Source organism: Apostichopus japonicus, chromosome 17 (genome assembly GCF_037975245.1).
Source record: "Apostichopus japonicus isolate 1M-3 chromosome 17, ASM3797524v1, whole genome shotgun sequence".
Taxonomy (NCBI): domain Eukaryota; kingdom Metazoa; phylum Echinodermata; class Holothuroidea; order Aspidochirotida; family Stichopodidae; genus Apostichopus; species Apostichopus japonicus.
Window position 1 is genome coordinate 22113508 of NC_092577.1, and position 27501 is coordinate 22141008.

General features: G+C 41.6%; 1 protein-coding gene across 1 annotated transcript; it reads left to right on the forward strand.

Annotated features, from left to right (window-relative positions):
- The first annotated feature begins 987 nt into the window (after window positions 1–987).
- LOC139954720 (uncharacterized) lies at window positions 988–27437 on the forward strand. The gene is made up of 9 exons (XM_071954638.1): window positions 988–1154; window positions 1975–2241; window positions 18655–18800; window positions 19235–19428; window positions 20277–21456; window positions 21956–22021; window positions 25598–25657; window positions 26823–26930; window positions 27188–27437. Exons 5-9 carry the CDS (start codon window positions 21416–21418, stop codon window positions 27435–27437), a joined length of 525 nt encoding a protein of 174 aa, XP_071810739.1. The 5' UTR covers window positions 988–1154; window positions 1975–2241; window positions 18655–18800; window positions 19235–19428; window positions 20277–21415.
- The last annotated feature ends 64 nt before the right edge of the window (window positions 27438–27501 follow it).

Below are 27501 nucleotides of genomic sequence, written 5' to 3' on the forward strand. Positions count from 1 at the left end.
CGCGGCTGAGTTTCCTTCTTTGTGATCTTTATATTATTGACACATACTTGTAACGTTATAATTGATTTTACACGTGCTTTTTAACATAAAGATTTTAATTGAACTGAAACTTGATAGTGGCCTAGGACTATTGTATAAGCTAGTCCTAACAAACCTGTTTCCACTAACGTTAGACATAACTTTTTATATCACTAGTTGCCTAGCTTATTGGGGCCTAGCTTAGTTAATAAGGCATAATGGCAATTTCTTATGCATACATTAGGTATCTTAAAGATCAGGAACGTGAAATTGTGAATGTAAATCACATTAAGAACTTTCACCCGGAGCATGAACTAGACTTTATACCGAACAAAGCATATATGGTACAATGGCTGGCAATTGACAGCGACGATGAAACAGAGATGGATTCCAACTTACAGGACCAGGACTCATGGTACAAGGCACAAATTTTATTGTTGACAGGTAAGTTATATTTGTACTTGTTCAAACTGTTGGCTAGTCTATATGCATATAGGCTATTGTGTCCAATGCAATTTACATAGTATAATTAACTGTTCTTAGTTTGCCTTTTTTTGTTTGTGCACCTACACTAGTTAATCCATATCACCATAGCTGAACACCAGATAGTAACAGCCTCGGTCAACACAGCATAATTAGCTTAACATATAAAGAGTGTTGACAAGTAAAGAGGCTTTAACTAAAACGGTAAACCACACAGGGAATATGTTTGTGGATAAACATTTTGTCGCTTAACTTATGCATGTTTGAACAATGTACTTTAACCAGTACATTTTGGAATTTAATTGAAGAAGGCAGGTGGAGGGGAGGGGTGTGGGTGTTAAAAGCAGGGGGTAAATAATAGCTAGAGAACTACTGGGTGGATATTTAGGTTTTATTTTTCCAAATTCCTCCCTCCATCCCCCCCCCCCCCTCCGATATGACATCCCTGCTTACCATTTGATCCATCTTACACACTAAATAGTCACATTCTTTGTTTTTTGTTTACAGCTTCAAGAAAGGAGCTAGAGAAGAAGTTAGAAGGCACACGTGTCAAAGTGTCCAAAGTCTTTGACACATCAGTGGAGGACTCCTCTGAAGATGAAAGTGCTTCGTCATCTTTACGACAGGAAATGTTACATTCAGGGAAAGCAAGGGTAAATATTTTATTGTTCAATGTCTTCTTTATGAGACGCTACAAATAAGTACATTCTCTTTGTCCACATTTGCAAATGCTATTACAGTTGGTGGGATTAGAAGTGATTTCATAGTTCAACATTTATTGTTTTGCCTATAATTAATATTTGAAGGTTTTACCAACTAGTAAGCTGCTAAAGCCCAATGATTCATTTATCCCCAGGAATCACACAACGTAAGGTAACCCACTTAGTTCCATTCCCTGTACAAGTTTAATCAATCAAATTCGGAGATTTGCCAGAACCATGTTTTGCATAACTTGGTTAAAAAAGTCTTCTATGCATTATCTTTGTACATTATTTTGCCCAACCCCTAGCTGTACCTGTATGGAAGTTCAAATGGGACTTTAATCTGTTTTAGATGTTTGTTAATAAATAACAGATATGAACTTATAGAAAGAAGTGTCTGATAAGTAAATGCAGATTGGTGGCCCACTGTGTGCTTACCAAAAGTTTACATGTACACTCTCATGGTCTTTAATATTCACAACACTGCCTAAAATACAAATTGTATGTGTTAATATAGAGTGATAGATATGTGAATGTGCTGTTCGAAGTACTATTAAAAAAGGCGTAAACAATATTTTGGTCTTTGGTCTACCACATTTATCACACAATCAAAATATATTTTATTTAAAACAATGGCACTTGATGGGAACATTTGAAATTATTATTATCCACATGTAGAAATATTATATATATGCTATTAACACTTGTTATCAAAATTATCAAGTTGATTTAGCTGATAAATTATAATTTGGAATCCATTATGTTTTTTTAGAAGGAGAAAAAAAGGAACAACAAAAAGCTAAGAGCAGCTCTCTTAAGAAATTGCTGTCAAAACGGCTTGAGTGCCGAAAAAGGAGTGCTGTTTTTGGAGACGAACCAGAAATGAAGAGGAAATGCCATGGTCTGGAGATGAAAAACCAAGAGCTGATGACAAGAAACAAGGAACTGGGGGCAAAGATGAAAGAAGTGCAGGATTTGAACATCCGACTGCAGAGAGCACTGTTGGAAAAACTGAGCTGCCCACATTGTGAAAAGAAAGGTAGTATTGCTTTATTAATTTGTAAGTTGTCACTTATTTAACAAGCATTTTGTAATTGTACCTAACAAGGTTACATGTACATAGCCTATGTATACCATATCTGTGCAAATCAGTTTGAGTTGGCTTTCGTGGAGTGCAGACGTGTTTCGCTCTCGCTCTCCATCTGATACAGCTACTTTCTTACCTTACCTTACTGTACTGTGCTATACTTCCCGCCAGGCGGGTGTGTGCGTTTGTCGTATATAGTTATCGTATATCGTTTTAAGTTTAAACCTGTCTTTATAGTTTGTCTTTGTTACTCCTCTGTGGCCTAGCCACCTTCGGTATCATGGCATCGCGCCGTGATTCTAAAATTGTTAAGTTGACCTTCACCGGTGAACAAGCGGTTCCACCGGTGCAAGTTTTTAGTATTTTAAAGAGTAAGGGTGTTGTTGTGCCTGGAGAGGTTGATGCTTTACAAGCTCTCCAGGGTCGTAATACGTATGATCTACGTTTTACCAGTGACGTGACCCGGCAGAAGGGTGTCACGTTGCTGAGTGGGGTTGAAGGTTTCACAGTTACTCCATACGAACGTTCCGTATGGGGCTATGTCAATGTTCCCAGGGTCCATTGTTCCCAGGGTTCGATGTTCCCAGGGTTTGATGTCCCTTTTTTTCTTCAAAAATCACCCGAAGGGACGTTGTTCAGTAAGAGCCGCACAGAAGTGTTGACAGCCACTCAGTGGCCTCACAATTGGTGCTTTCAGGGGAGGGGTCTAGTAACTCGCCGTGCGGCCCCTGAGGCTGAACAACCGGGTGCTCGGACCAGGCGCATACCGAGAGATTTGTCTGGGGGCTCGTAGACGCAAAATGGTGCTTGTAGAAAAACAGCAGTAAAATTTCCACTGAACACTCATAATCTTGTTTGTCACTTGGTCATGTTGTTTTGCCCCTCCCTGTAGCTATCTTACTGGCCCGGACTGCATGTTTGTTCGCTCATCCCATCCCAGCAACACACAATCTTTTTGAAAATCCACACTGTACCCTAAGTTTCTGAAAACGAAAATTCGGGAATGGATCGACCGAATTCGGGCAAAGAATAGGTGAAATTTGTACAGAGATACAGCAAAATTGAAAAGTTTGCCCGAATTGTCGACTGAGTGCCCGAATTTCAAATGTGCAAAAGTTTCGCGCTACTCGCTCAAAGTGATTTACGGTTTGCTTTATACACATGAACTGCTATAAAATGCTAGTAGCTTTCGGGAGAAACTTTCTGCCTCCTTGAACTGAAAGGGTCCCGTACGCCTATGTTCATCTCCGCCCGAATTTACCAAGTCTTTGCCCGAATGTTCGTCGTTTTCAATCCGAATTCTCGATCTCAACATTTTTTGGAGGCAGCCCCCCCCCTTCCCCCGCCTCGTACGCCTGTGACGGAGATTACAAGGACTAATATACTACTTATGGGCAAAACCACCATTGTCAACGTAGGCCTACAGTAGTTGGCAAGGAATTCATATAAGCCTCTGATGCTTGCTTACACCATACCGCTCAATTCAATTTGAGTAGCCTATATATACCGTACTCTTGCCGCCACTTGACGTCATTTTCCATCTCTTTTCTTTGTCCTTTTGTCTTTTCCTCTATATTCTCGTAATGGCTACCTTCCATTTGCGCCCTTTGTATAGTGAGGGGCGATCGCCCCTCCCATCCACCCTTTTGTTACGCCACCGACACCACTATCAGCTCCGATAGTCAGATTAGACCATGCAGAAACGCGTAGAATTCACCCTCAGCGTCGTTAGTAGGCCCTTAACCGTAGTGCAATGTTTCAATATCGATCCTCTATTCTCACGTAAAACAACAAATGCTATATACTACTACAGTGAAAAATGTGGAGGGGCGGAAGTATTATTCCGCCCCCCCCCCCGCTTCGCAAGTCAGAAAACCCCTTTTTCATCTCCCAGAGAAAAAAAAAATCTCATTTTGAGCACCAAATTGCATCTAAGGCCAGGTGAAAATACAAAATTAAGTTTACAAAATGAGTGGGTGTTGAAGTGTGCTATATTGCACCAAATTGCATCTGAGGCCACCTGGAAATGCCAAAAAAAATCCCAATTCTTGGGGGGAAAATCGTCCACAAAAAGAGAAATTCCCCCTCCTCCTACCCCATCAAAACATTTTTGGCCGAATCGCTACCTCAGTGAAACGGAACATTTATTACTCTCCTGGATTTCAGGACTTTTACTGCATTTCGTCGAATGCTAAAGGGGTAATTTTTTTTACATTCCAAATTAACTAAACTGACATTCCAGTTACCATGATTTGAATGTACTGTTGCATTCCAATTGTCCAGCAACACTAAAAGTTAAGCTTTCCGTCATATTGATGATGTATCCATTGTCTCGTGTAAGTTCCCGTAACTTTTAGACCTTTGACATGGGAAATACTCGATTGCGCAATGCACCGCTCGGACACCTACTGTACTAATTGACTTGCACGCCCTATGTTGTTATAGCGGTCGATTAGGTCCGTATGTTTTGCGTTACTGTTCGATTCGTAATACAAGGGAGTATCGTAACGCCGACCGAATTCTATTCAGTCAAGTCGGAACACAGAGTCACGAAAAATCAGCCAAAGAGTTCAAGTAATGTCTAAATACTTTGTTAAAATGAAAACACTTTATCTTGTTACATACGGTTAATGAAGTACATCAATTAATCCTCCAATCAATGATGATTCGCTTTAAGATGAGTTAAATGGTAGCAATAAATCTTTGGGCATAATACATGGCTTAACTCATTTACAACTCTATTGGAAGTAAAGCAGTACCAAAAGAAATACAAGTGTAGACCAAACCTCGCAGCCTCTGACAATAACTCGCAATATGCGAGCGAACCCTAAACGTCTTAATTCCTACGAGCTGATCTGTTTCCCGCTACTTGTGATCTGTGCTGTATCTCGCAAATCAGTGCGAGCTGGGCTGTTTCTCGCAAATAGTGCAAGCTGTACTGAAACCTAGGTATAATTCGGGTCTTAAATACACATATTCACAAAATAGGGAGATGGTCGAGCTTCAGCCTTAGGTTACCTTTCAGTACTTTTACGTCAATCTTTCTCAATATACCGAATTAAATTATGAGCTAGAATAATGCTCCAGCCTTGTAAATTTTAGGGTAACACCACAAGTAATTCTGGGTGTATCTAAAACGAAGACCTCTAAAACGAAAATCGAAGACAGAAGACTGGTGAAATCTCTAAAACGAAGACATCTAAAACGAAGACCGAAGATAGAAGACTGGAAAAATCGAAAACAAATAAAGAAGTCTTCGTTTTTCGATCTTCGTTTTCGAGAATCGCAATATAGGCAAATCTCGAAAAGGAAGACCAAATAACGAAGACCTGCAATAATAATCATTTAAAACAGATACAATCGTCATGAAACTCTCCGAGTAGATCATACAATGTTTAATGGCCGTGTCAGCCCTGGGGACGGGGGAGTGGGGATTAATAAACCATCGGTTACGTGGTAAGGAGCAAATTCATGTAAGCTTATGGGCATCCGTACAACTGTGATCTCTTTCCGCTTTTTCAAAATTAGCCATTGAGTTAATTTGTCAGGTTTCCTGATCTCTTTTTCTTCATATTGTCTGTCTCATCTTCATTGAGAAATGAACATTTAAGAAGTATTTCACCAATAGTTGCAGATACAAAAGGAATTAAGCTTGAAATATCGAAGTCTTCGTTTTTCGATCTTCGTTTTCGAGATTTGAAGTATAGGCAAATCTGGAAAAGGAAGACCGAATAACGAACACCTGCAATAATAATCATTTAAAACACATACAATGGTCATGAAACTCTCCGAGTAGATCATACAAGGTTTTATAAATTGAAAAGATTCCAAATTTGAGTTAAAATGTTGAATTGGAAGCCACCCGACATGTAAGTTGTAATACATAAGCCCTTGCGGGCTTCTCCCACATTTGTGGTCGCTTAAGCGTCGTTAAAATAACTGCTGATTATTATTATTATTAATGGCCGTGTCAGCCCTGGGGACAGGGGTTGGGGATTAATAAACCATTAGTTTGTGGTAAGGAGCATTGCATTAAAGCTTATGAGCATCCGTACAACTGTAATCTATTACGGCTTTTTCAAAATTAAGGCCACCATTGACTTTATTTGTCAGGTTTCCTGATCTTTTTTTTTCATATTGTCTGTCTCATCTTCTTTGGAAAATCAACGTCTAAGAAGCATTCTACCAATCGTTGCAGATACGAGTAGAATTTAGCTTGAAATATCGAAGTCTTCGTTATTCGGTCTTCCTTTTCGAGATTTGCCTATACTGCGAATCTCGAAAACGAAGACTTCTATATTTGTTTTCGATTTTTCCAGTCTTCTATCTTCGGTCTTCGTTTTAGATGTCTTCGTTTTAGAGATTTCACCAGTCTTCTGTCTTCGATCTTCGTTTTAGAGGTCTTCGTTTTAGACACTAATTACGGCATCTTTAGTATTATATTTGGTCTAGATAGACAGATAAACAAATATACTAACGTTGATTGGTTCACTTCACTGACACGGTCGATCTAACATTGACGGATACTAACGGCCTCTTACGAACAATAATCTAACCCTTTTATACCAAGTAGCTTGAATAGCTGAACTCGGTGACCCTCTTTTATGTTTTTGATGTATGCCGAAGCGCGCGCACGCAGGAAGCGGCTTCCTTTTTGTTTTGGAAAACTGTCTACACTGCTGGGAAAACACGGTGAGCTTCCTTAGATCTAAAGAGAAAAGGGTTTTAAAGGTCTGGGGCCCGAGACGGGGAAATCGAAATAAGAATAGTAAACAGCCCGAGCTCAATACAGAACGAAACAAATTAACAGAAAGAAATCTGCTAGACTTATACGTCAAATTTCTGTAACAGTATAGCCAAGACTGGAGAGTTCCCGAGCTCTGTTTGTATAATCTGCACTTTGTTATTTCCAATTATTCTTGTTTGAGTTCTGTATGTCCTTAACATGGATGAAGCAAAGATAGTGCAGGGTGAACGCGGTGGTCGTATTCTAGCCTCAGGGGGCTTCCGATACCAACTTCATCACCGGAAGCAGCTCGAAATGACTTGGCGATGTTGGCGACGCCCGTGCCATTCGAAGCTTTTCACCAATACATTTGACAAAGCTGCCGAAAACCCAGATATTCAAATTCGAGTAAGAGAAGAACACAATCACCCACCAGACGACGACGTCATAGACAGGAGAAGTTTCGTCGACCGTTGTAGGGCCGAACTTGATAGGAACCCAACTATTTCGATCAAGAGAGTATAAGAAAGCGAGATTGCCAATGAGCAACGGCGAGTCGCTCGTCAAGGAGGCGGTGATCGCCCGCAAGTGCCTCAATTCCAAAGCGTACGCTCTCAGCTTCATAGATCACGTAGTAGTATGATTCCTGAAATACCAGATTCAATTGATGATGTCGATATCAACGGTCAATGGGCTGAAACTTGGAATAACGAACAGTTCCTCGTGCACCAAGACAATGATTGGGGACTAGCTATATTTGCTACAGAAGATAATCTAAGGGTGCTGCGACGATGTCGGCATTTTTTCATGGACGCAACGTTTCGGACAAGTTTTCAACATCATCGGTATATATAAAGGCCATACTTTATGCCTTGCTACAGCATTGATGACCAATCGTACCGTGGCCGATTACAGAAGAGTCCTCTTCGTCATTCGTAGAGAAGTGAGGCGGGTTTCTCGGCATAGATGGCGCCCTACTAACATGACCTGTGACTTCGAGCAAGCCATCATATCAGCAGTCGGAACCGAATTTCCAAACATAGAAATTGGCGGGTGTTATTTTCATTTTACGAATAACATGTGGAAGCATGTTCAGGATCTTGGTCTGGCCAGAGCCTATCGGTAAGATGAGCAATTGAAGAAGGTGATAAGGAAATTGATGGCGCTGGGATATTTGCCTAGGGCTCTGGTGAGAATGAATTTCGACTTGCTAAGAAGAAGAAACTCGACCGCTCGCTTAATGCATCTGTATCCGGCCCTTGCCGACTTCTTCGACTATGTGTCAAACAATTATATCAACGGGCAATATCCTATCACCCTTTGGAACGTATACGATCGTGACATGGAAACACGTACAAACAACCGAGTTGAAAGTGAGTTTCATTTGTAATCATACTTAGACGAAGAATAGTTCCCGATGCCAGTGTCCCCGTTTTGTGCCCCACAGCTTTTAATGAGGGAAACTCTGCACCCCCCCAATGGGGGGTGCAGAGTTTAAACGGTTAACCGTTTAACCGGCCGCAAATGCACTATCCGTTTAGAAAATCACAAAACGTATAAACGGAAATATTTTCGACAAATTTCCAATATATTTTAAACATGAAATTATTTAAAAATATGTAAAAAACTGAGTAATGTACTGCAAACTATCAATATAAAACAGAAAACGATGTTTTAGGCATGAATAATGTGCTCAATATAATTATAGTACTAGGCCAATAGTCATGAACTCATGATAGTGTCGTCATTTCGTTTTCTCAGTTTACATTTGCGACATATCACCCGTGTACATCGATCAATGGCATGGTGAAATCCCGTGTGAAAGTATGTTGACCCCAAAAGACGCAAATGGTCGTTCTATAAAGTACCGTAATAACATTAACAACACAAGGCCAGTTTGCTCTCTCAGGTCCGCACGTGTACAGCCATTTGTTCACACTCATGGTAATATACTGTGCATGTATTGCGGGCGATATTAGCTTTTTACCGTCACGATAAATAGTTCAAAAATTATCGATAACATAATTTTTCCCCTAACATAATTAGCGTAAATGTCGAGCTTTGAGTGGACGGAGAAAGAGAGATATATGGAGGGGACATTCAAAGAGAATATCTGAAAAACCTTACGATATTTTCACAAATATTGATGCTTAGAAAAGTGCTTCCTCACAATCAACGAGCCGCCCCATAATTCGCTCCGCTTACGTAAAACTTTGGTCACAGAACATAAGTACGTCATTGACATTCGAACTTGCCCAAGTTCATCGCACCATGGGAACGACACAACACATTGAACATGATGTTACATTTTCTCGCCATCTGGACGCAGGGTGTAAATATTGGTGTAATATGCAAATTATGAATGGTACTTTGCTGAGCGGTTAAAACTGAACCTATATTGCGACACAAATTTTGGGAAGCTGTTGTAGAAATAACTTTTGTATCAAATGTAAAGTACTGTGTGGCACGTGACGTCGCCGAAATCGGACGCTGCTCAAACCAGTTTCAACTTGATTTTTACAATCCATCGCACAACACGTGCGTGCGTAATTGTTTTCTTAACATGACTTTTAATGAGTAAGCAGGAAAGGCGGGTAAAATTTGTTAAGTTAGGCGAGTTTTTGTTTCAAATCTTGTGATAGAGAAATATATTGTTTTTTCAAAAGTTACGATGTTGCCGAAGGCCGAGTTATACCAATTCAGTGATCTGAACTTCTGAAGACCACGAATACTGATCATGTGTGTTATTCTTTTCAGCAATCATTACACGAAATGTTCGCTATATTATTGTGCCTAATTAGTAATTAAGATACGTGGATTGTCGTCTTGTTGCCTGAATTGCTACCTTAAAAACCTTAATTATTGTACTCATAATGTCCTATTTTCATTAAAAGTCGAGTGACGGTGCGTCGAAAAAGCCGCGATCGGAAAACGGCGTTCAAACGTTTAACCGGACCCTTACCCCCATGCACCTCTCACTGGATAGGCTATATGGACATATTGATCGAGGCGAGTTTTAAACACATCGTTTGAAATAATCAGTTGGGGCTGGCCTGCAAGTTTGTGATAGACTAGAAATTGGACAAAATTTCGTATTTCTTTATTTAAGCAAGCTCGCCAAGCTATCGAATTTCTGATTAGCCGATCGACCGATAGTTGGGCTCTCAATATACGACCTATTTATCACTCAGCTTTTCCAGATGCCCATTCCCCTACCCCAGCCTTCTACGAATTAACAGGGACAATGTTGTTTTGGCTAAACACTTAGGAGCAACTAGATTAACAGGCAGTACATAGTCCAAAAAAAAAAAATCGAAAACCGCACAGACTGCAGACCCATTGTTCGGTTAGGGATCTGGCCATAGGCGCGGAGGCGTCGGAACCGCTACGGCAGGTACGACAGCTGACGTACCACTTTTCAGCAAATATGGAAAAATACAAATATATCTTGGGGGTATAATTCTTAGATCCCCATTTCGACTGTGTCACTTCACATTCGGCCGTACCACGCGCCTGAATAGCATATTCGTACGAGGAGGATGTGTCGAAATGCTTCTATCGTTGGAAGCTGGAGTGTCGGGAAGGGGCTAAGACAAAAAGTGATGGCTACTTCTGGGGGGAAAAGGAGGAGGGGTGACGCCGGAGTAGCCCGACCCGCGCCTGGAAGTGTAATATTCCACTCTTCCAGGGCCCTTCGGAGAGGTCAAAGATTTATATACTGCGTTTGTCTAGTTCATATGAAGCCGGAAGATATGTGGCGGGCGAAGCGAACAGAAAATTTCAGCTGCAAAATGGGAAATTGCGCTTATAAGGGTGGAAATGGATAAACCGTATGAGTCACAGACCCACGTTGGGGTGGGTATGGTTAAGCTAACATGAGTTCGCGATGCACCCAGCCCCCCCCCCCCCTGGTTTGTGCGCAGCGCACACGAATTTTTCGTGAAAAATAGCGTACCGGATTGCTGAAAAAGACACTTGACAAGCTCTACAAGTGTTTTCTAAACAACAGGAGCAACATAGCCACAGGGACGCGACCTTTCGTGCTCCAGCTGCGACCAAATGAAATAACTGCAAATGAAAACATCCAAAATAGTTTTGACGCTTTTTGCTTCTACTAAGGAAGGAGAGGCCAACTTGCTGTCCCTCGGCAGGAGGGCGTGGGGGGGGGGTTAGCTGCCCGCTGTCCTCGTGGGTCCGGCACCCTTGTTGTGAACAACTATACAACGGATAATTTTGAGAGATAATCGAGACGTCGAGCAGCTGGTGAGAAAGTAGCATCCGGACAAAAGGGGTGCGGCAGTGGTAGGCCACACGCCCACCAGAGGTTGTCTAAGCAAGACGCCTCGGTACATGAAGAGCTGTATTGGTATTGGAGAGCGTGGTGACCTAGTACTCTTGGGCAAGGTATTCATCTCAGCGAATTGCTTCTCTCCACCCATATGCTAATTGGGAACCTGTAAGAAACCTTAGTATACCGTGCGCCTTTGGGCTGCTATATAGCCTACTCTCAGGTTTTGTTGGAGTGCGTGCCTGGTTCCAATGATCAGGGGTAATGACTGTGTGAAGTGTTCGATGGTGAATTGCGGGGTAAAGCGCTATATAAGAATAATTATTCATCATTAACATTATTATTATACTCATTAACATCCATTGCTCATATATAGGAGTTAACAAAGTAGTATGATCAGAATATTACACGAACTTTGTTAAAACCTATATTGAACTTACTCTGCATACATCGTGGGAACGTGAAAAGGCGAATAGCCGAGGAGTAGCTTATTCCACCTCATGTCTCGAGTCTTGAAAAATCCACTGCGTAGTTGGCAAACATGCTCATATCAAAGTCATGCGTATGACCCTATGATAGTTTCCCTCGTACTATTTCTTGATTACAGGTTATCACCGTCAGTTCAACGATGGAATGATAGTGAGGCACCCATCCCTTTGGCCCTTCATCAGACAGTTGAAGGATGTACAGAGCCGCGTTGAAGCAAAAATTGACGCTGCAGATCGTGGTGAAGAGCCACCACGACGTAAGAGGAAGTGGCGCATTCTCGAACGTCGCCTTCGCCGACTAAAGGCACAGTATCAAAACGGCAACAGGCCACTGCAGGATTACTGGCGAGCAGTCACCTACTGTGTTGGCGATTTCATTTGAAATTTGGCAGGCAGCGACACATTACGGTACATTCGACTGGTGTAAATGTGTTTACTAAGTCTTCTTTTCGACTGATTAAACGAGATCCCAACCGAACAAGAACTATAGATCTCACTGTTATGTAGAATTCGAAAAACTCAGCCCAAACAGGACGCGTATATACGACTCTTGTGACTTATTTTATAGTTATTATATGGCTAGGTGGACGATGTACAGCAACTCACTCTGTTGGTTATTCCGTTTTATCGAGGCTGTTGTTTTCTTTTTTCAGTTAGCAGCTCTGCATGATTTCCGTTAACGTTTAATTATAATGATAAGCAATCACATGTATTGTTATTTCATTGCGTTCGTAAACGTGATCCAAGTCAAAACGCCCTACGTGATAGAAAAGCATCATATATTAATAGTGTCTATGTGTGTAAAAATGTGCAGTAACTCACTCAACCCTTTGGACCTTCATAAGACCGTTGAACAGCCTATTGAAAGATGTCCAGAGCGTCGATCGGGGTGTAGCGCCACCACGCCGAAAGAGGAAGTGGCTCATCCTCGAACGACGCCTTAATTCCAGGCATTAAGCGCAGTGTCAAAACGGTAACGGGCCACTACATGTGATTGCTGGCGAGTAGATTCCTACTGTGTTGACGTTTTTTAGTCGGCAAGCAGTGACATATTACCAGTACATTCGGCTGGTGTGATTTTGTTTCTAACTGTCTCTCCGACAGATTAAACGTGATCCTAACTGCCTAGGAACGAAAAACAATTACGAGTTCACTGAGCACTATAGGGCATAGAATTCAAAATAGTTATCCCAAACAGGACGCATGATGTCATTAATTTGATAGTTATTAAAAAAAATGCTACGTTGACAATGTAGAGCAACTCACTCTGTTCATTATTTTCGTGTTTACTATGCGTTTTGTGTTGTATGCAGTTACTGCTTTAATTTCCGTTAAGTGGGTCTAATTCTAATGATAAACAATCACGATCATTGCCATTTCGTTGCATTCGAAAAACGTGATCCGAGTCAAATTGTCCTATGTGGTAAGCCTAATTTGATAATAGTGTTATGTTTGTAAAAATGTGCAGTAACCTGCTGCGTTCACCCTGTTTTTGAAATGTACATGCGAAATACTACTTTGTCTACCAGTATACTCTCTTCACTTAAGCCTACTTAAGTTGAGTGTCACTAACTGTGTTATCCTTTAGATAATTCAAACGTTACAAATATGACAAATAGTATTATAGCAGTATATAGGAGCATCCTGAGAGTCCGGAGTTCCACGAGGCCGAGAATTAAGAGGGTCCGCTTTGGTGCTGCCCGACCGTGCTCGGGGACAGGCTCAGACCCTGGGAACATCGAACCATGGGAATATCGAACCCTGGGAACATCGGACCCTGGGAACATTGGACCCTGGGAACATAGAACCCCGGGAACATTGAACCCTGGGAACATAGAACCCTGGGAACAGAACCCTGGGAACATCGAACCCTGGGAACATCGATATTTCTGGGAACATCGAACCCTGGGAACAACGAACCTTGGGAACATCGAACCCTGGGAACAACGAACCTCGTATTCATCGTCAGCCATTGAAATAACACGAAAACGGGGAATATCGAACCCTGGGAACATTGAACCCCGGGAACATCGGGTAGAACCCTTCCGTATGGGTAACTGTCATCCACGTAGGATTCGAGGTGCGTCAAGAACTTGTCGCAACTGTTTTAGGTCGGTTCGGGGCTGTCAAGGCTATTCAAATGTGCTCCTACGCACAGGCCCCTGGGGTGTTCAACGGGCACCGACAGGTTCGGATCGACCTCCCTCCTTCCTTTTTATTGCCGGGCATAAAGCTCACGTGCGTTACCCCGGTCAGCCCTGTACCTGCTTCAGGTGTGGGGAGACCGGGCACGAAGCCAAGGGCTGCCCAAATAAAAAGTGTGGGCGCTGCCTTCGTCTTGGGCATGATACCTCTGCTTGCCCAAGCGAAGTCGTGTGCTCACTCTGTGGGAAGGAGGGACATGTCTTTCGCGCTTGTCCCTCCTCTTATGTCTTTATGACAAAGAGTGGGGGTCAAGCAAAGGCGCCAAGTTCTGGCGCACCTACTGACCCGGAGGAAGCTCCACGCAAGGAGGGGGAAACGGGTGAGGATTCACTCTCCGCACCTCCTTCACCCTCCCCCGTAGTTGCAGACCCCAACCCCGTGCCCGCACCGAGAAAGTCTCCACCAGCTTCCCCCATCAACCTCGTGCCCGCACCGTCTCCACCACACAGCGAAGCGGACACGGGGTCTCCACCAGCTTCCCCCATCAACCCGTCCAGTTCCGTCCCCAGTCCGCCGCCGGTATCGCCAGATCCGGAGACTGTCTGACGACGACTCGGTCGTCCTGTCTCCGGAGGCTATGTCTGACAGCGACTCCGGAGGCTCGGTGATCGTCGAGCCGAAACGTGCCACTGGGACGAGCTGGTACGACGAGATGGGGGAACCCTCACTGAAAAGGTCGGCCTCAAGTGACGACTCCGACGACGATACGTCGTCTAGAGCGCGCTTGAAGCTTACAGAATCGACGTCGGCGTAGTTTTGCCCCATTGCCCTCTCATGGCCCATACATTTTCAGTTGCCACCTTGAACGTCAATGGCATAAAGGATCATCGCAAGCGCAGTCGCATTTTCCAATATTGTATTTCAATGGAAGTCGACTGCGTTTGCCTACAAGAAACACATATTTTGGAAGATGTCCCTCTATGGGCCTATGAGTGGGGTGGTGGGCTGCATGCTTCGTTTGGTTCGTCTTCATCCTGTGGCACTGTCATCCTCCTGTCACCTCGTCAGGCGGGTTGTGCCACTAGGGTGGAGACGGATCACGAGGGCCGATTGGTTTGCATTCTTTTCAAGTATCCACACGGTAACATCTCCCTTTGCAATGTGTATGCTCCCAATCGGCCTTCTGCTAGACGAGATTTTTTTTAACACACTGCCTTCCTTTGTTCCTGGTAGTGCTCCATGTGTCATGGTCGGAGACTTTAACTGTGTCCCAGACTCGGGTCTTGACAGACTCGGGGCTTCTGTGTCTGCTAGTCCCGACGCTGGGATCACAGAATTGGACAGATTCACTTCCGCACACCTTTTAGCCGATGTCTGGAGGCGTATACACCCGTGTAGTACGGTGTATACGTGGGTGAGGCCTAACGGAGAAGATGCCTCCAGGATAGATCGAGTGTATGCGCCCGTAAGTTTTAAATTTTCGGGTTGCGAGACGCTCAGCTGTCCGCTCTCTGACCATGACACTGTGGTAGCACATTTTGTTTTGCCTTCCATTTTCCCGATCGGGCGGGGCCTATGGAAGCTTAACTGTCGGATTCTTGGCGAGGCAGAATTCCGCCAAGGTTTCGAGACCAGGTACAAAGGATGGCAAACATTGAAGCCGGCCTTTGCTTCTACATCCCAGTGGTGGGATAATATCAAGTTGCGCATCAAACGCTACGCAATTCAGTATTGCGTGACCCGCGCACGGCGTCGAAGAGAAAAATTCTCGAAGCTGTGCGCGGAGCTGAAGTTTGGCGACCCTTCGGCAGTCATCGCTTTGCAGACGTATCTCGATGAAAAGTACCACGGTGCCCGCGTCAGGGCCCGTGTCGAAGCGGTGGAAGCCGAGGCGCGCCCTTCACTGAGGTTTTACCAGTCCGTTATGTCATCGGCGGGTGACAGACGCGTCCCGTCTGTGCGCGCTACCGATGGGACCGTGGTCAGTGACCCTCACGGCATTGTCCGCGTATATAAAGAGTATTATTCGAGTTTGTTTACGCGTGGCAATGTCGACTTGTCGGCACAGTCTGATTTATTGAGGGGAATCTCAAAAACCGTTCCCCACGATGTCAATGATATTTTGGGGGGCAGAATAACCACTGTTGAGCTTTGGAAGGCGCTTTCGAAGATGAAGAATGGCAAGTCCCCGGGTTCGGACGGGCTTCCGAGGGAGTTCTACCGAACCTTCTGGGCAATAATAGGACCCGACATCAGAGCCGTCTTCGAGGACGCCTTCCAAAACGGACTGTTGAACCAAAGTCAACGTCTGGGCATGATTACTTTGCTGCCAAAGTCTGGGGACCCCTTGGATCCCCATAACAAGCGTCCGATCACCTTGTTAAATGTGGACTACAAGTTGCTGGCTAAGGCTTTGTGCAACCGCCTTGCACTGGCTATGCCGCATCTTGTTGGTGATCTCCAGACTTGTGCAGTGAAGGGTCATTGCATCCAGCAGAACTTGTGGTTGATGCGCGACTTGACCGACTTTGTTATTGAGCGTGATCTGCCATGTGCATTGGTGTCTCTGGACCAGCAGAAGGCCTTTGACATGGTGGATCGCGGTTTTTTAATGAATGTATTGGAGACGTTTCAGTTGCACCCAAATTTTCGTAAATGGATTTCTGTTTTGTATGAACAAAGTTTCAGTTCTGTTATCGTAAATGGGTTTTCTTCGGATGTTTTTAACGTAGAGAGGGGGGTGCGCCAGGGGTGCCCTCTGTCTCCATTACTTTATGTTTTGTTTAGCGAGTCCCTCTCTCGTCTTTTGGAAAGGGACTCCAAACTTGTTCCATTCGTTGTGCCAGGGGGTGCCAAAGTGAAATGCGCTCAATATGCAGATGACGTGACATGTATTGTTTCGAGTCTCGGCTCCTTTCGCGCACTCTCGCAGGATCTATCTATTTTTGAGAGAGCTACCGGGGCGAAGTTTAATCCAGAAAAGACAAAGGGCCTTCGTCTTGGTAGCTGGAGATACAGAGACTTACCATTCGGTGCGTCGTGGTCGGATCAGAATATCAAAATTAATGGTATATGGTTCGGCTACGATGCACCTTGTGATGTCACCTGGAACAAGAGGGCTGAGGTATTTCAGAGCAGACTCGAAACCTTTGGCACCCGCTGGCTTTCGATCTTGGGGAAAGTCACTGTTATTAATCGTTTCGTTTCGCCCATCTTGTGGTACCCGGGCGCGGTGTACCCTATTCCGCGTCGAGTCCTGGTACGGTTGGAGAGGGCGATATTTTCATTCATATGGTCTGGGGGTACAGAGCTTGGCAAGAGGGCGGTATTGTACCAAAAACTGGAGAAGGGGGGACCTAGGGGTGGTTAATCTGGGAAGTAAATTGACCTTTTTGTTATTTAAGCAGTTGTTTGTAGCGGTAACTGACCCAGGGCTGCCTTGTTCATATTTTGTACGTTTTTGGGGCGGTTTGCACCTGCGTCGATGGGTCCCGGCGCTGTTTAGCAACAGAGAACCGCATAGTAGTACTCCAAACAGGGTGGTGCGTGTCATCTGCTCCGCTCTGATTGAGTTGCCCCCTGTTGACCTGTCACAGCCGGCCCTCGTTCACAGTTCGTTGAGGGATAAGGCCTTGAATGCAACTTTTGTCCAGGGACGTCATTCTGCCGAAGTATGGCGTTCGGTGCATTCAAAGCTGAATGGTTACAGGCTCCGTGATCTTGCATGGAGAGTTGCACTCGGTGCCTTGGTGACCAACCTAAAAAGATATCATTGGCGATTGGGTGATGGACTGTGCCCTAGGACCGGCTGTGACAGCTTAGAGAGTACTGCTCATGTTTTTTGGCATTGTTACTTTGTAGTAAACTTATGGGAGTGGTTCCAGACCTGGACCGACCGTGTTAAGGGAGACCGTTCATGGTCGGTAGGGCAGGGCTTTATTTTATATGGGGTAGACCCTCCAGTTTGTTCGGTAGCTGTGTTGCACCGCATCATTTTTGTTTGCTCTATTGTAAAAAAACATGTTTGGCGGAATAGGTGTAATTTGGTTTTTAGGGGGAAATTTGCCAGTTGGCAGGCAGTTCTGGAGGCGGTGAAGTCCGACATTCGCCTTCAGATTGAAGGCGATTTTCGGCGTTTATCTGGGGCTGCCTTTTTTGGACGCTGGTGTGCTGGAGAGGGGTTTTTCGTTTCGCTGCGTGCGGGTCGTCCTTCTGTACGTTTTTGAATGTTTCAGTGGGGGGGGGGGGGGTTGGGCGTTTTGTCTCTGCAGGTCGGCGGGCGTAGGTTTTTTTGGCTCGCTAGACCTTAGTTTCGTTTGTCAGAATGGGATGGTTCGGTAGTGCCGTTTGGCCGTGACGTTTTGTATCCCGCATGGCGGGTCACGTAAAAAGCAATAACAGGTTTCCAATTTAAGATGTCACCATCAAAAGAGGCTCCGAGATATTTCAAAATTTACGCAATTGCCTTCATCGTTGTTTCAAACATGGAGTGTCCTATTGGCATAATGATATACTTTGCGAAAGTTATTAGTGAAGTATACAGCATACACGTTTATGCTACAAATGTGAGGATGCCCTACACTGAACATTATGAACATTAAACTATCGATCTAATTTCAAGTAAGGCTTCATTTGTACATAACACCATGATCAGCACCCATAAATCTATTCAAATATCAATTAAATATAAATATTTTTTTTATCATTTTCCTTATCAGATGTCAAGGATCCACCAAATTCCAAGGAAGTACCAACCAGGCACACTACCATTGCACCATCTTCACCCGAAATTGTCCCTGAAGAGGAAACTTGTGGGATGGAAAGAAGTGATGGCCCCTCTAAGTACAAAACCACTGGTGATAAGGTAATGCAAAAATGTTCAAGCAACATTAAGGCAGAATGTAACACTTGAGGCAATTATTCTTCCTCTGGAAAAAAGTGATCATATACTCTATAACTATTGTTAGAGTTTGAAAGGCTTACAAACAAAGTATGCTTGTGCACGTCAGTATGGTCAGTGAGTCAGATAACTACACCAAACAATCACAATCAAACTAGGGCTGTGTATTTCCGGTGTACTTATATGCCTTGTAGCAACAAATGCAGTGGTAAGATAGCACTAGTTGCGTGGTTTAATTGTCGGCCCGCACTTCATGCAATCTAGCATTTTACGAACATAATTCTTATGTAATTTCGGGTGATTTTATTTCAAAGCAAATATAAAATCAATATCAAATGACAATGCACAAGGTTTTTTTCTCCAAAGCTCAGCCTATTTTGTTTCATGTTTTTTTGCAGGTTTGGTTACCAGTGAAGACATGGGAGATGCTTCAACTGCAAAATAAAAATTGTTTTTGTCAAGAATCTGGCCGTGGCAATTTGGGGGTCTGACAAACTAAAAGACAAGTCCGTCGATGGGAAAGCTTGCAACCGCTTTAAAGGGAATGCTGCGAAGCCACCTCTAAGCCCAGTGAAGTTGGACACTATGAAAGGTAAGTGAAAACGGTTAGTCACATGGGAGTTATATTATATATTCAAGCAATCTGGGAGTCATTTGTTGGTAAATAAATGTTGTGGTACACTACGTGCCAAACTGTGTCGGTCCACCCCCACTGACCATTGTTTAGCTACAACCCTGCCAATACTTATCATAAAATAAGAGGTTTTGAACTTAAATACCCACTCTCTTTATTTTTGGCTAGGCAAAACACTAAATGCAATTTTGAGCAAGTGGGCATGAGTCAAAATGCCAACCAGCAACCTGCCATACATACACATATATATATGTGCAACATCTCAAATATTCCATTTCAAATCTGGTGCATAAATAATATTATAGAAATAAACAAACATGTGGTTATCCTAGCTAGCTTGATGATAATAAATGTAAAGGTGGATGTTATCCATTATGCACTAACATAATTTCTTTGTTGTATAAAGCAATGATAACTTTAGTGAAAAATGAACAATAATATTGCACTGTTTTTGAACCATGAGTTAAACAAGCAATAAAAATGTTGATACATGTATGTCTAACATGTACTGAGATGCATTACTTGCCAACATAGTGGCACTCTGCTTAGTGTAAATATCTACTCTGGCAGCCCTGGGACCCACATCTCACTAATCCAAACTTGGGAGCTATGATGTATGTATTACATATATATATGTATATATATATATATATATATTATAGAGAAATATAAGTTTATGTTTGTACTAGTACAAACATAAACTTTTATTTCTCTATCGTATACATATGTTTACAGTTGTAAACCTTTTTCATTAGTCAATCATGAACATCTGGTTGACACCATCTGTTTTTTCTTTCCTTTTGTAGCATGCTATGAAGATCGGTTGGAGAGGCAGAACCTTTCTAAGGAGGAATTTGCCATCGAGCAAAAGCAGTTTAAAACATTTATAACAGAAAAAATAATGGATTTGAACAGGACACAAAGGAAAAAGGACCAATAAAAACAAAGTCTGACATGCTAGAATATCTAGGGAGGGGAGGGGAGGGATGGATGTTTTATCTTCTTTTGAGATGTTCACCTTGCCACGATGGTGTGCTTTAACTTAAATTATATATACATTTGCTTTTGGGACCAGAGTATATTATTCTTAAATATCTTGTAAAAAACTGTTACACTCCATTCATATTTTTAATCTTTAAGTACCTTTTTTCAAATTCACACTATAGGGTTATTTATTTCATAACTCATACTTCAGATTCCTGCATGTTTCACCTTGCCTATTTTTGAATTTTTATTTCACCTTGCCGTTTATTTTATTTGTATTTCTTAAATAAGTTATCAACTTTCTCACAATGTCATGTCTTTCTCACTTATGTATTTCATAACTTATACTTGCTCAGATTCCTGCCAGTATATTTCACCTTGCCTTTTATGTTACTTGTATTTTTTAAATAGGTTTCAACAAATTTTACTCTTCAATGTCATGTTTTTTTAAATTGTAGTAGGTTTCACATTTTCTTAATATATTTAGTTCTACAAACAACATATGTTGGCATCCTTCTATTCATGAATTTAAGCTTATCTATTCAATTGTCATATGTAATACTGAGCTCTTTTACCAAATAACCTTTAAATTTAAACCCTTAGGGGGATCCCAACCGGGTCGAGTATTGGACCAGTTGAGAATCCCAGTTCAACCTATTTAAAAATATTAGTAGTAAAACATAGTTGACCCAGTTGAACCCAGTAAAACATAGTTGACCCAGTAAAACATAGTTGAACCAGTTGGACCCAGTAAAACATAGTTGACCCAGTGAAACAGTTGAACCAGTTGGACCCAGTTAAACATAGTTGAACCAGTTGGACCCAGTAAAACATAGTTGAACCAGTTGGGAACCCCAGTTCAACCTACTTCAAATTTGGGCCAATTTCCGTATAGAAAATTCAAGTTGAACCCAGTTCAAAAATTCAAGTGGAATTTCCACCAGGGACAGCTTCATTGTCAATGCCATCCTTTGCACTAACTACCTCTACAGCCAAATCTCAGTGAGTTTTGTACTATTTAATTGAGATACATAATTTTATACATCCGCAACTGGTGCAACAGTTTAATTGGAAACACCATTTTCTCATAGTGAGATACTATACCTTGGAATACTTACCCCAAATCTTCTGGGGAGATCAATACAAAAAATCAATATCTTTTCTTTATTAACATTCCTTCTTTGAATGTAAAGCTTCAAAACAATACATTAATATGGTTGTAAACTTGCAAGAATTTGCAGTAAAATCCCAAGGAGGGAAGCTTTTACTTTTATGTTTGACATGTGGATGCACTATGATTAGAAGATGTGCAATATTGTTTTTTTGTACAGTTGAAAGGACATTTAAGGTCAGCAAAGCTGTTGCCTAAACTTCTAATAGACATAATGTCTCAAGAAGGGTAGTTGCAAGTTTTGTTAATGTATCTATGAGCTTATGGAGGTGCTAGGATGTTTGAGATCTATCATATGGCTAACTTTAATATTTAAATTTGACTTAACAGTGGAGGAAACCAGGTGCCAGGGCCATCCACATCTTCATCAGTGACTTCTTTGAATTCTGCTGATGAGTAAGTATTACATAGATGCAATTACTGTTGAATGTTCCTTGGATGTTGATTAGTTTGAAGTTTATGTGATTTTTGTTGAATTATTTGCTAAAAATATGATGGAGAGTGAAGATGCATGTTTGGTGAAATTAAGAAGGCAGGCAATGTATGTATCATACATAAGTGACTGACATTCTGGAACAAGGGCAGAAGGGTCAAAGCTTTTGTCTTCAGAACTTCAAATAAAATTGTGAAATAATCCAATTACTCAACCATGTCAGTCATTTTGACTTATCTGTGAAATTTCCTCATGCTCTAATTCATGTGAATTGGATTTTGAGTTTGAGACTGTTGTTTGGTTCCCATATGTCTGAATATAAGGATCCTTTGTATTGTCATTGGTATGTAGGCTAGTGTGCAATAACTCAATGCAGAGATGTTTGATTCAGGCATGTCATAATGGACAAAAAGTTCCTACACCCCAAAAGCATGCTTGGGCCCTGGAAAGTAGCAAAACTCAAAAACATGAAATTGTCTTGGCCTTCAATAATATTGTGGCAATAACCTTTAAAGTGGCCATGACACGAAAATTTCAAAGTCCTATATTTTTGGGATCCATCAAAGAATGTTCTCTAGAACATGTATCAACCAATCTGCCAGTTTAAAACTTGATTTTTCAAGTAGAAAATTGAGAATGAATTTACCCTTTTCGGCGTTTGAAACTTTGTTTACTCGAAAATTTTCCGATTCGCATGACGTCATGTGACGTCACGTTTTGAACACATTTGTTGTCGCTGCTTTACGATCCTCCGAACATACCATTCACGTACACAGCAGACAAGTACACATACCACTAGTAGTTACTAAACAAAACACCGATCACAAGTGCGATATCAAATCAAAATTTCCTGTGAAATGGCGGATTCAGAACCAATTGCGGCAACCGAAGTTCAAAGTGATAATGGTTCTTCACTAGGCAGTGAAATTGGGCTATAATTAGAGTGCCCTTTCTCATATTCGAAGCAGAGAGTGAAGGCGATGATCATTCCAATATTGAACCGAACGTTGAGGGTGGAGCGGAGGTGTTAGAACCGTATCAGTTCGAGCCTGTTAAACGAGCCGAAATTGAAGCTCCACAACATATCGAAGAAGACATCCGTTCGAAACCATTGCAAGGAACATACAACGTGGTAAGAATTTATTAACGAAGCATTTAAAAACAAAATCCAGTCCATTTTGTGCATGTGTTGTTGGAATTCGCGGAACACCCTAAACCGTATTGTGCGTTGTGTTACGGTAACTTACAACCCATATGTAGAGTGTGTAGTACTAGTAGGGTAGGTTGCATACTGAAAGTTTGGCTCGGGGATGTAAGTTGCATTATGCAGCCATGCTAGGTAGGCATATGTGTTATTTCATACTCTTTATTACTTGGCTAGTACTTTGGCCTGGAGTTTTGCAAATCAATTTTCTGAAACAAAAGAATGTTTCATGATACACGGAAGGTGTAAAATCACAACAAATGTAATCATAACTGTACATTGTATGCCTGCTTGTTATTGTGGACATCATGGCCAACATTAATACATTTTGAACTTTAATAAATTTTTTCCCAGGCAGTACAGATGCATAGCCTACGGTCAACAGGTTCAATGATACTTGGGGTTCCTAGCAAGACACGTCAGGGTTGTGCTACCATCATGTGCAGTCCAAAGGATCAGAAGTGATTTTCCAGCCAATGGTCATTACACTGGATTCAAGTTGCCAGGAGAAAACTCATTGTATAGGAAGCCTTGGTTGAGAAATTCCTCCAGAAACACCTTTTCTAAACTACGATTGTGTTGGATTATCAATCCGTCAGGGTTCCCTCAGTGTTGATATATTGAAATTCAAGACTTTTAATTCAGGATGAAAAGGTTATTTTCCAGACCCAACATCAACAATGAAAGAAAAGGCATGTTTTGAAGCATTTGGACACAAGTATTGGCGTGACCGTGATGTCATATAATATGTGCATAAGGGAACGGACATTGACCTTTTTAGGGGCATTTACCTCCCAGACGTTTGATTCGTACCTTTAATCTGGAAGCCAAAATATCCAAATTTTGTTCAATGATTTAACACTTGAACTATGTTGTGTGAATTTTTGGCTCTGTGACTTTAAAATAAATCGCTTTGAGATTTAATTAAACACCCTTTGGAATAAAATCTTTTTACCTACCTAGTATTTTGACCCATCCCCATTACCCCCACTCCCTCCACAACATAAAAAATGGTTTTCCTGGAATAGGAATAAGAAATTATTGCTATAACTAACTGATCCAGCATATTCCAGAAATAAATTGGGGCACTGAGATTTGTTCACAAGAAGATGTAACCCATCGCTTCTGAAGCTAACCTCATAGCTTATTAGAATACAATAGAGCAATGAAGGGGGTGTTAATTTAGATGATACAGTAAAATCTCTTCGTCTATTGCGACTTCAGTGTAGTAACGCTAATACTATAGTACTACTAGTGCTCAGCGCGCTTCCTCCTAAGGATCGCCACTTGCCCCATTGGAGGTTTCCTGTTCCCCGATCTGGTCTTCAGAGTAGTTTTTTGTGGATTACTTGACAGAAGAATGACTCTTTTATGTCGAACCGTTAAAGTCCATTTGTTTTATTTCATAACAAAAAGGAGGGATCGTAGTATGCTTCCGTGAAGTGTTCGCTTCATTCGGAGCTGCATACTGGCTAGGCCCAGTGAAATCGGCGCTGGTGTTGTGCACTAACTTGGTTATAATCGCCGTGTTTTTTTCGTCCTTCAGCCATGGATGAAGGCTAATTGCATGGGTAATGATATTTATGCAGCCCTCAACAACACAACGGTCCGGCATTTCTCTCGGATAGTTTACAACAGTTGTAAAAAAAACGAAATTACTAACGATATAGCGTAATACAGTGGTTGTTCTATCAGTGTAAATGTGCGTGTACTGTATATGGAACGGTATGATCGTCGCGCATCCGATACATGCCTGGGCTTTGCACGTGTGTTCCTAACATGACGTCATCATTGTCTTGTTGTGAAATCGCATTCTCAGATATCTATTTTCGAATGCGAATATTAAAACGTTAATTACTAATTAGTCCTTGAGGTTTTCAAGGTGTTGAGGATAGTTTTGAACATAGATTTTCTCATAGATTCAGAGGAAGTTACTCTCGATGAGTTGGATTTTTCGTGTCATGGCCTCTTTAATATAGTGGCAGTATAACCTTGTATGCATGGTTCCAAGGGTGTTTACAAGTATTAATTAGCCTGAATGCGCCAAATGTGTGCAACAACAAGTATACATCTTTAGAATTTATTAAACCTCCACACATCTGTACAAGCGATAAGAAGTGCATGTTACAATACACTATTAAAAGGATTAAAAATTGTACAAAAGTTAGTAATTGCAAAACAGAAATGGTACAAACAGCATATTAAACGAAAATTAAACCATCTTTTTTTTAAATTGTTTAAACAATGGTTGTCAAAATCTGTGGGCTTATTGAGGGGCTGGGATGATTGAGATCTATCATATGTCTAATTTGAATAGTTCAATTTGACTTAACAGTGGAGGAAACCAGATGCCAGGGCCATCCACATCAGAGGTTTCTTGGAATTCTGCTGACAAGTAAGTATTATATAGATGCAATTACTATTGAACATTCCTTGTCCAAATAGGAGTAAATTAAACTGCCAATTAATACCTGTGATTGAAAGTATAATATGTTTGAATACTAGTTAATGGAGACCCTGATGAATCTTCAGTGCACTGGTCTAGATGTACAGAGTCTAAGGTAATCAGACATATCACTGTCCTTTGTTCAAGTTCATATTGTAATCACAAAATAACAAACATAACATCATGCATTGCAGCACCAGAGCATCGATGCTGTTGATGGATTATCGATCAAGACAGAATATATTGATTTTTTGTCTTTCAATGTGTGTACATGTAGTGATCATATGTCAATTAAGCTTGTTTCATTTGTGCTGTGGAATTAATATCATGGCAGCTATGAACCAAGTAACATGCATCTTATAAGATAAGTCATGAGGGGATGACGCTGACACTTATGTGATTATTAATCATGGTGAGTGTGGCTTAATAAACTGTTGAATTGCTAATGATGTCCATAAAGTAAGGACACCCATATAAGATATGATAGGAGTTTTTGGGTAGGGAAACGTAAGGGGGGGTGGGGGGTTAGTCTGCACTGAAAGTTTGTATGGTATGGTCATTTTGCTACAAAACATATCAGATTTGCCTAATTTCCTTCCAGAATACTTACTCTCACACAGAAACAATTTCCCCAAAATGCCCTAGCCGAAGCGCAAAGTATGTACTCAGCCCAACCTCCCCCCCCCCCGCACCCCCTTGAAAAGGATTTTTCAATTTGCATTGAGAGAGTTTTAGAATTCTACTGTGACTATGAATACTAATAACATGTTGTAGAGCTCTTCGTTAAGGCAAGAAGTCCAAAAATGGTTGATTGGTCCATGTTCAGTAAAAGGAAATGAATGAACTAACAAATAGTGATATATGACTAAGGAAATGGAAATGTAGGTCATTTCACAAATCAATTGAGCTTAATTGGCATCATTGTACATTGGACGTTTTACTCATTGATTAGGGAAAAACAAATCGGACGTAGCAAGACCCCAATGTTACAAACTTATTTTAAAGATTTGTTCAGATGGTATTTTGGAAGCCCATGCAGTTAACTGTTGTAAAAGCAATATCCTTTGTCTAAAAGTGAATAGTTAGGAAATTTGTCATGGTTCATTTATCCTAGATATTTGTCAGATTACATCAGCATAATGGAGCCCATCGAAGATGATGAAAGTGATGAGGACATAAAAGCTGTAATGGAAGAAAGTCTGAGGGACCTAGACAGTACAAGGTAAAGTTTATTGTTCAGTAGTTGAATAACAATGCCATCTAATTATTTTGCAAGATTTCAGACCATGTAGATGGAAGTAATACTTGGTACATAAAATCATATTATAGCTGGTGAAAGAAAAAGTCATGTAATGTGGTACAATGGTTTATGCACACATTTTAGGCTATTTGAATAGCTTCGGTTGCAGTATGGTTTAAAGTCTTCCTTGTATGCAACTACTTTGAAGCTTTGTTAACATTGTTTTCACATGTCCACAGTGACAATGTAGCCATGGAGGCTAAAATGCAACAAGTAATTGAAAGGTTCCAAGTAAAGAAGGAAACGTCTGAGAAATTGACTGTTGTGATACGTAGGAAGAAGATTCTAAGGAGTGCCACAGAGGTGGTCAAGCAGAGTGGATTTTCCTTCCTAAATGAACCTGTAATTCATTTCTCTAAAGAGGATGCAGTGGACCTCGGCGGACCGAAAAGGGAGTTTTTTACGGATGTTTTTGTCTTACACTCTTAATATTTCTGCCAATATGCTGCAGGATATCGGCTTAATTCAATTATTTTTCTTGACATTGTTATAT

Bases quoted from the DNA above. Each gene is read 5' to 3' on its own strand.
- LOC139954720 (XM_071954638.1), top strand. From the start codon at position 21,416: ATGCCATCCTTTGCACTAACTACCTCTACAGCCAAATCTCA. The intron at 21,457-21,955 runs GTGAGTTTTGTA...TTGACTTAACAG, and splicing joins ACCTCTACAGCCAAATCTCA to TGGAGGAAACCAGGTGCCAG. The intron at 25,658-26,822 runs GTAAGTATTATA...CATTTATCCTAG, and splicing joins TCTTGGAATTCTGCTGACAA to ATATTTGTCAGATTACATCA.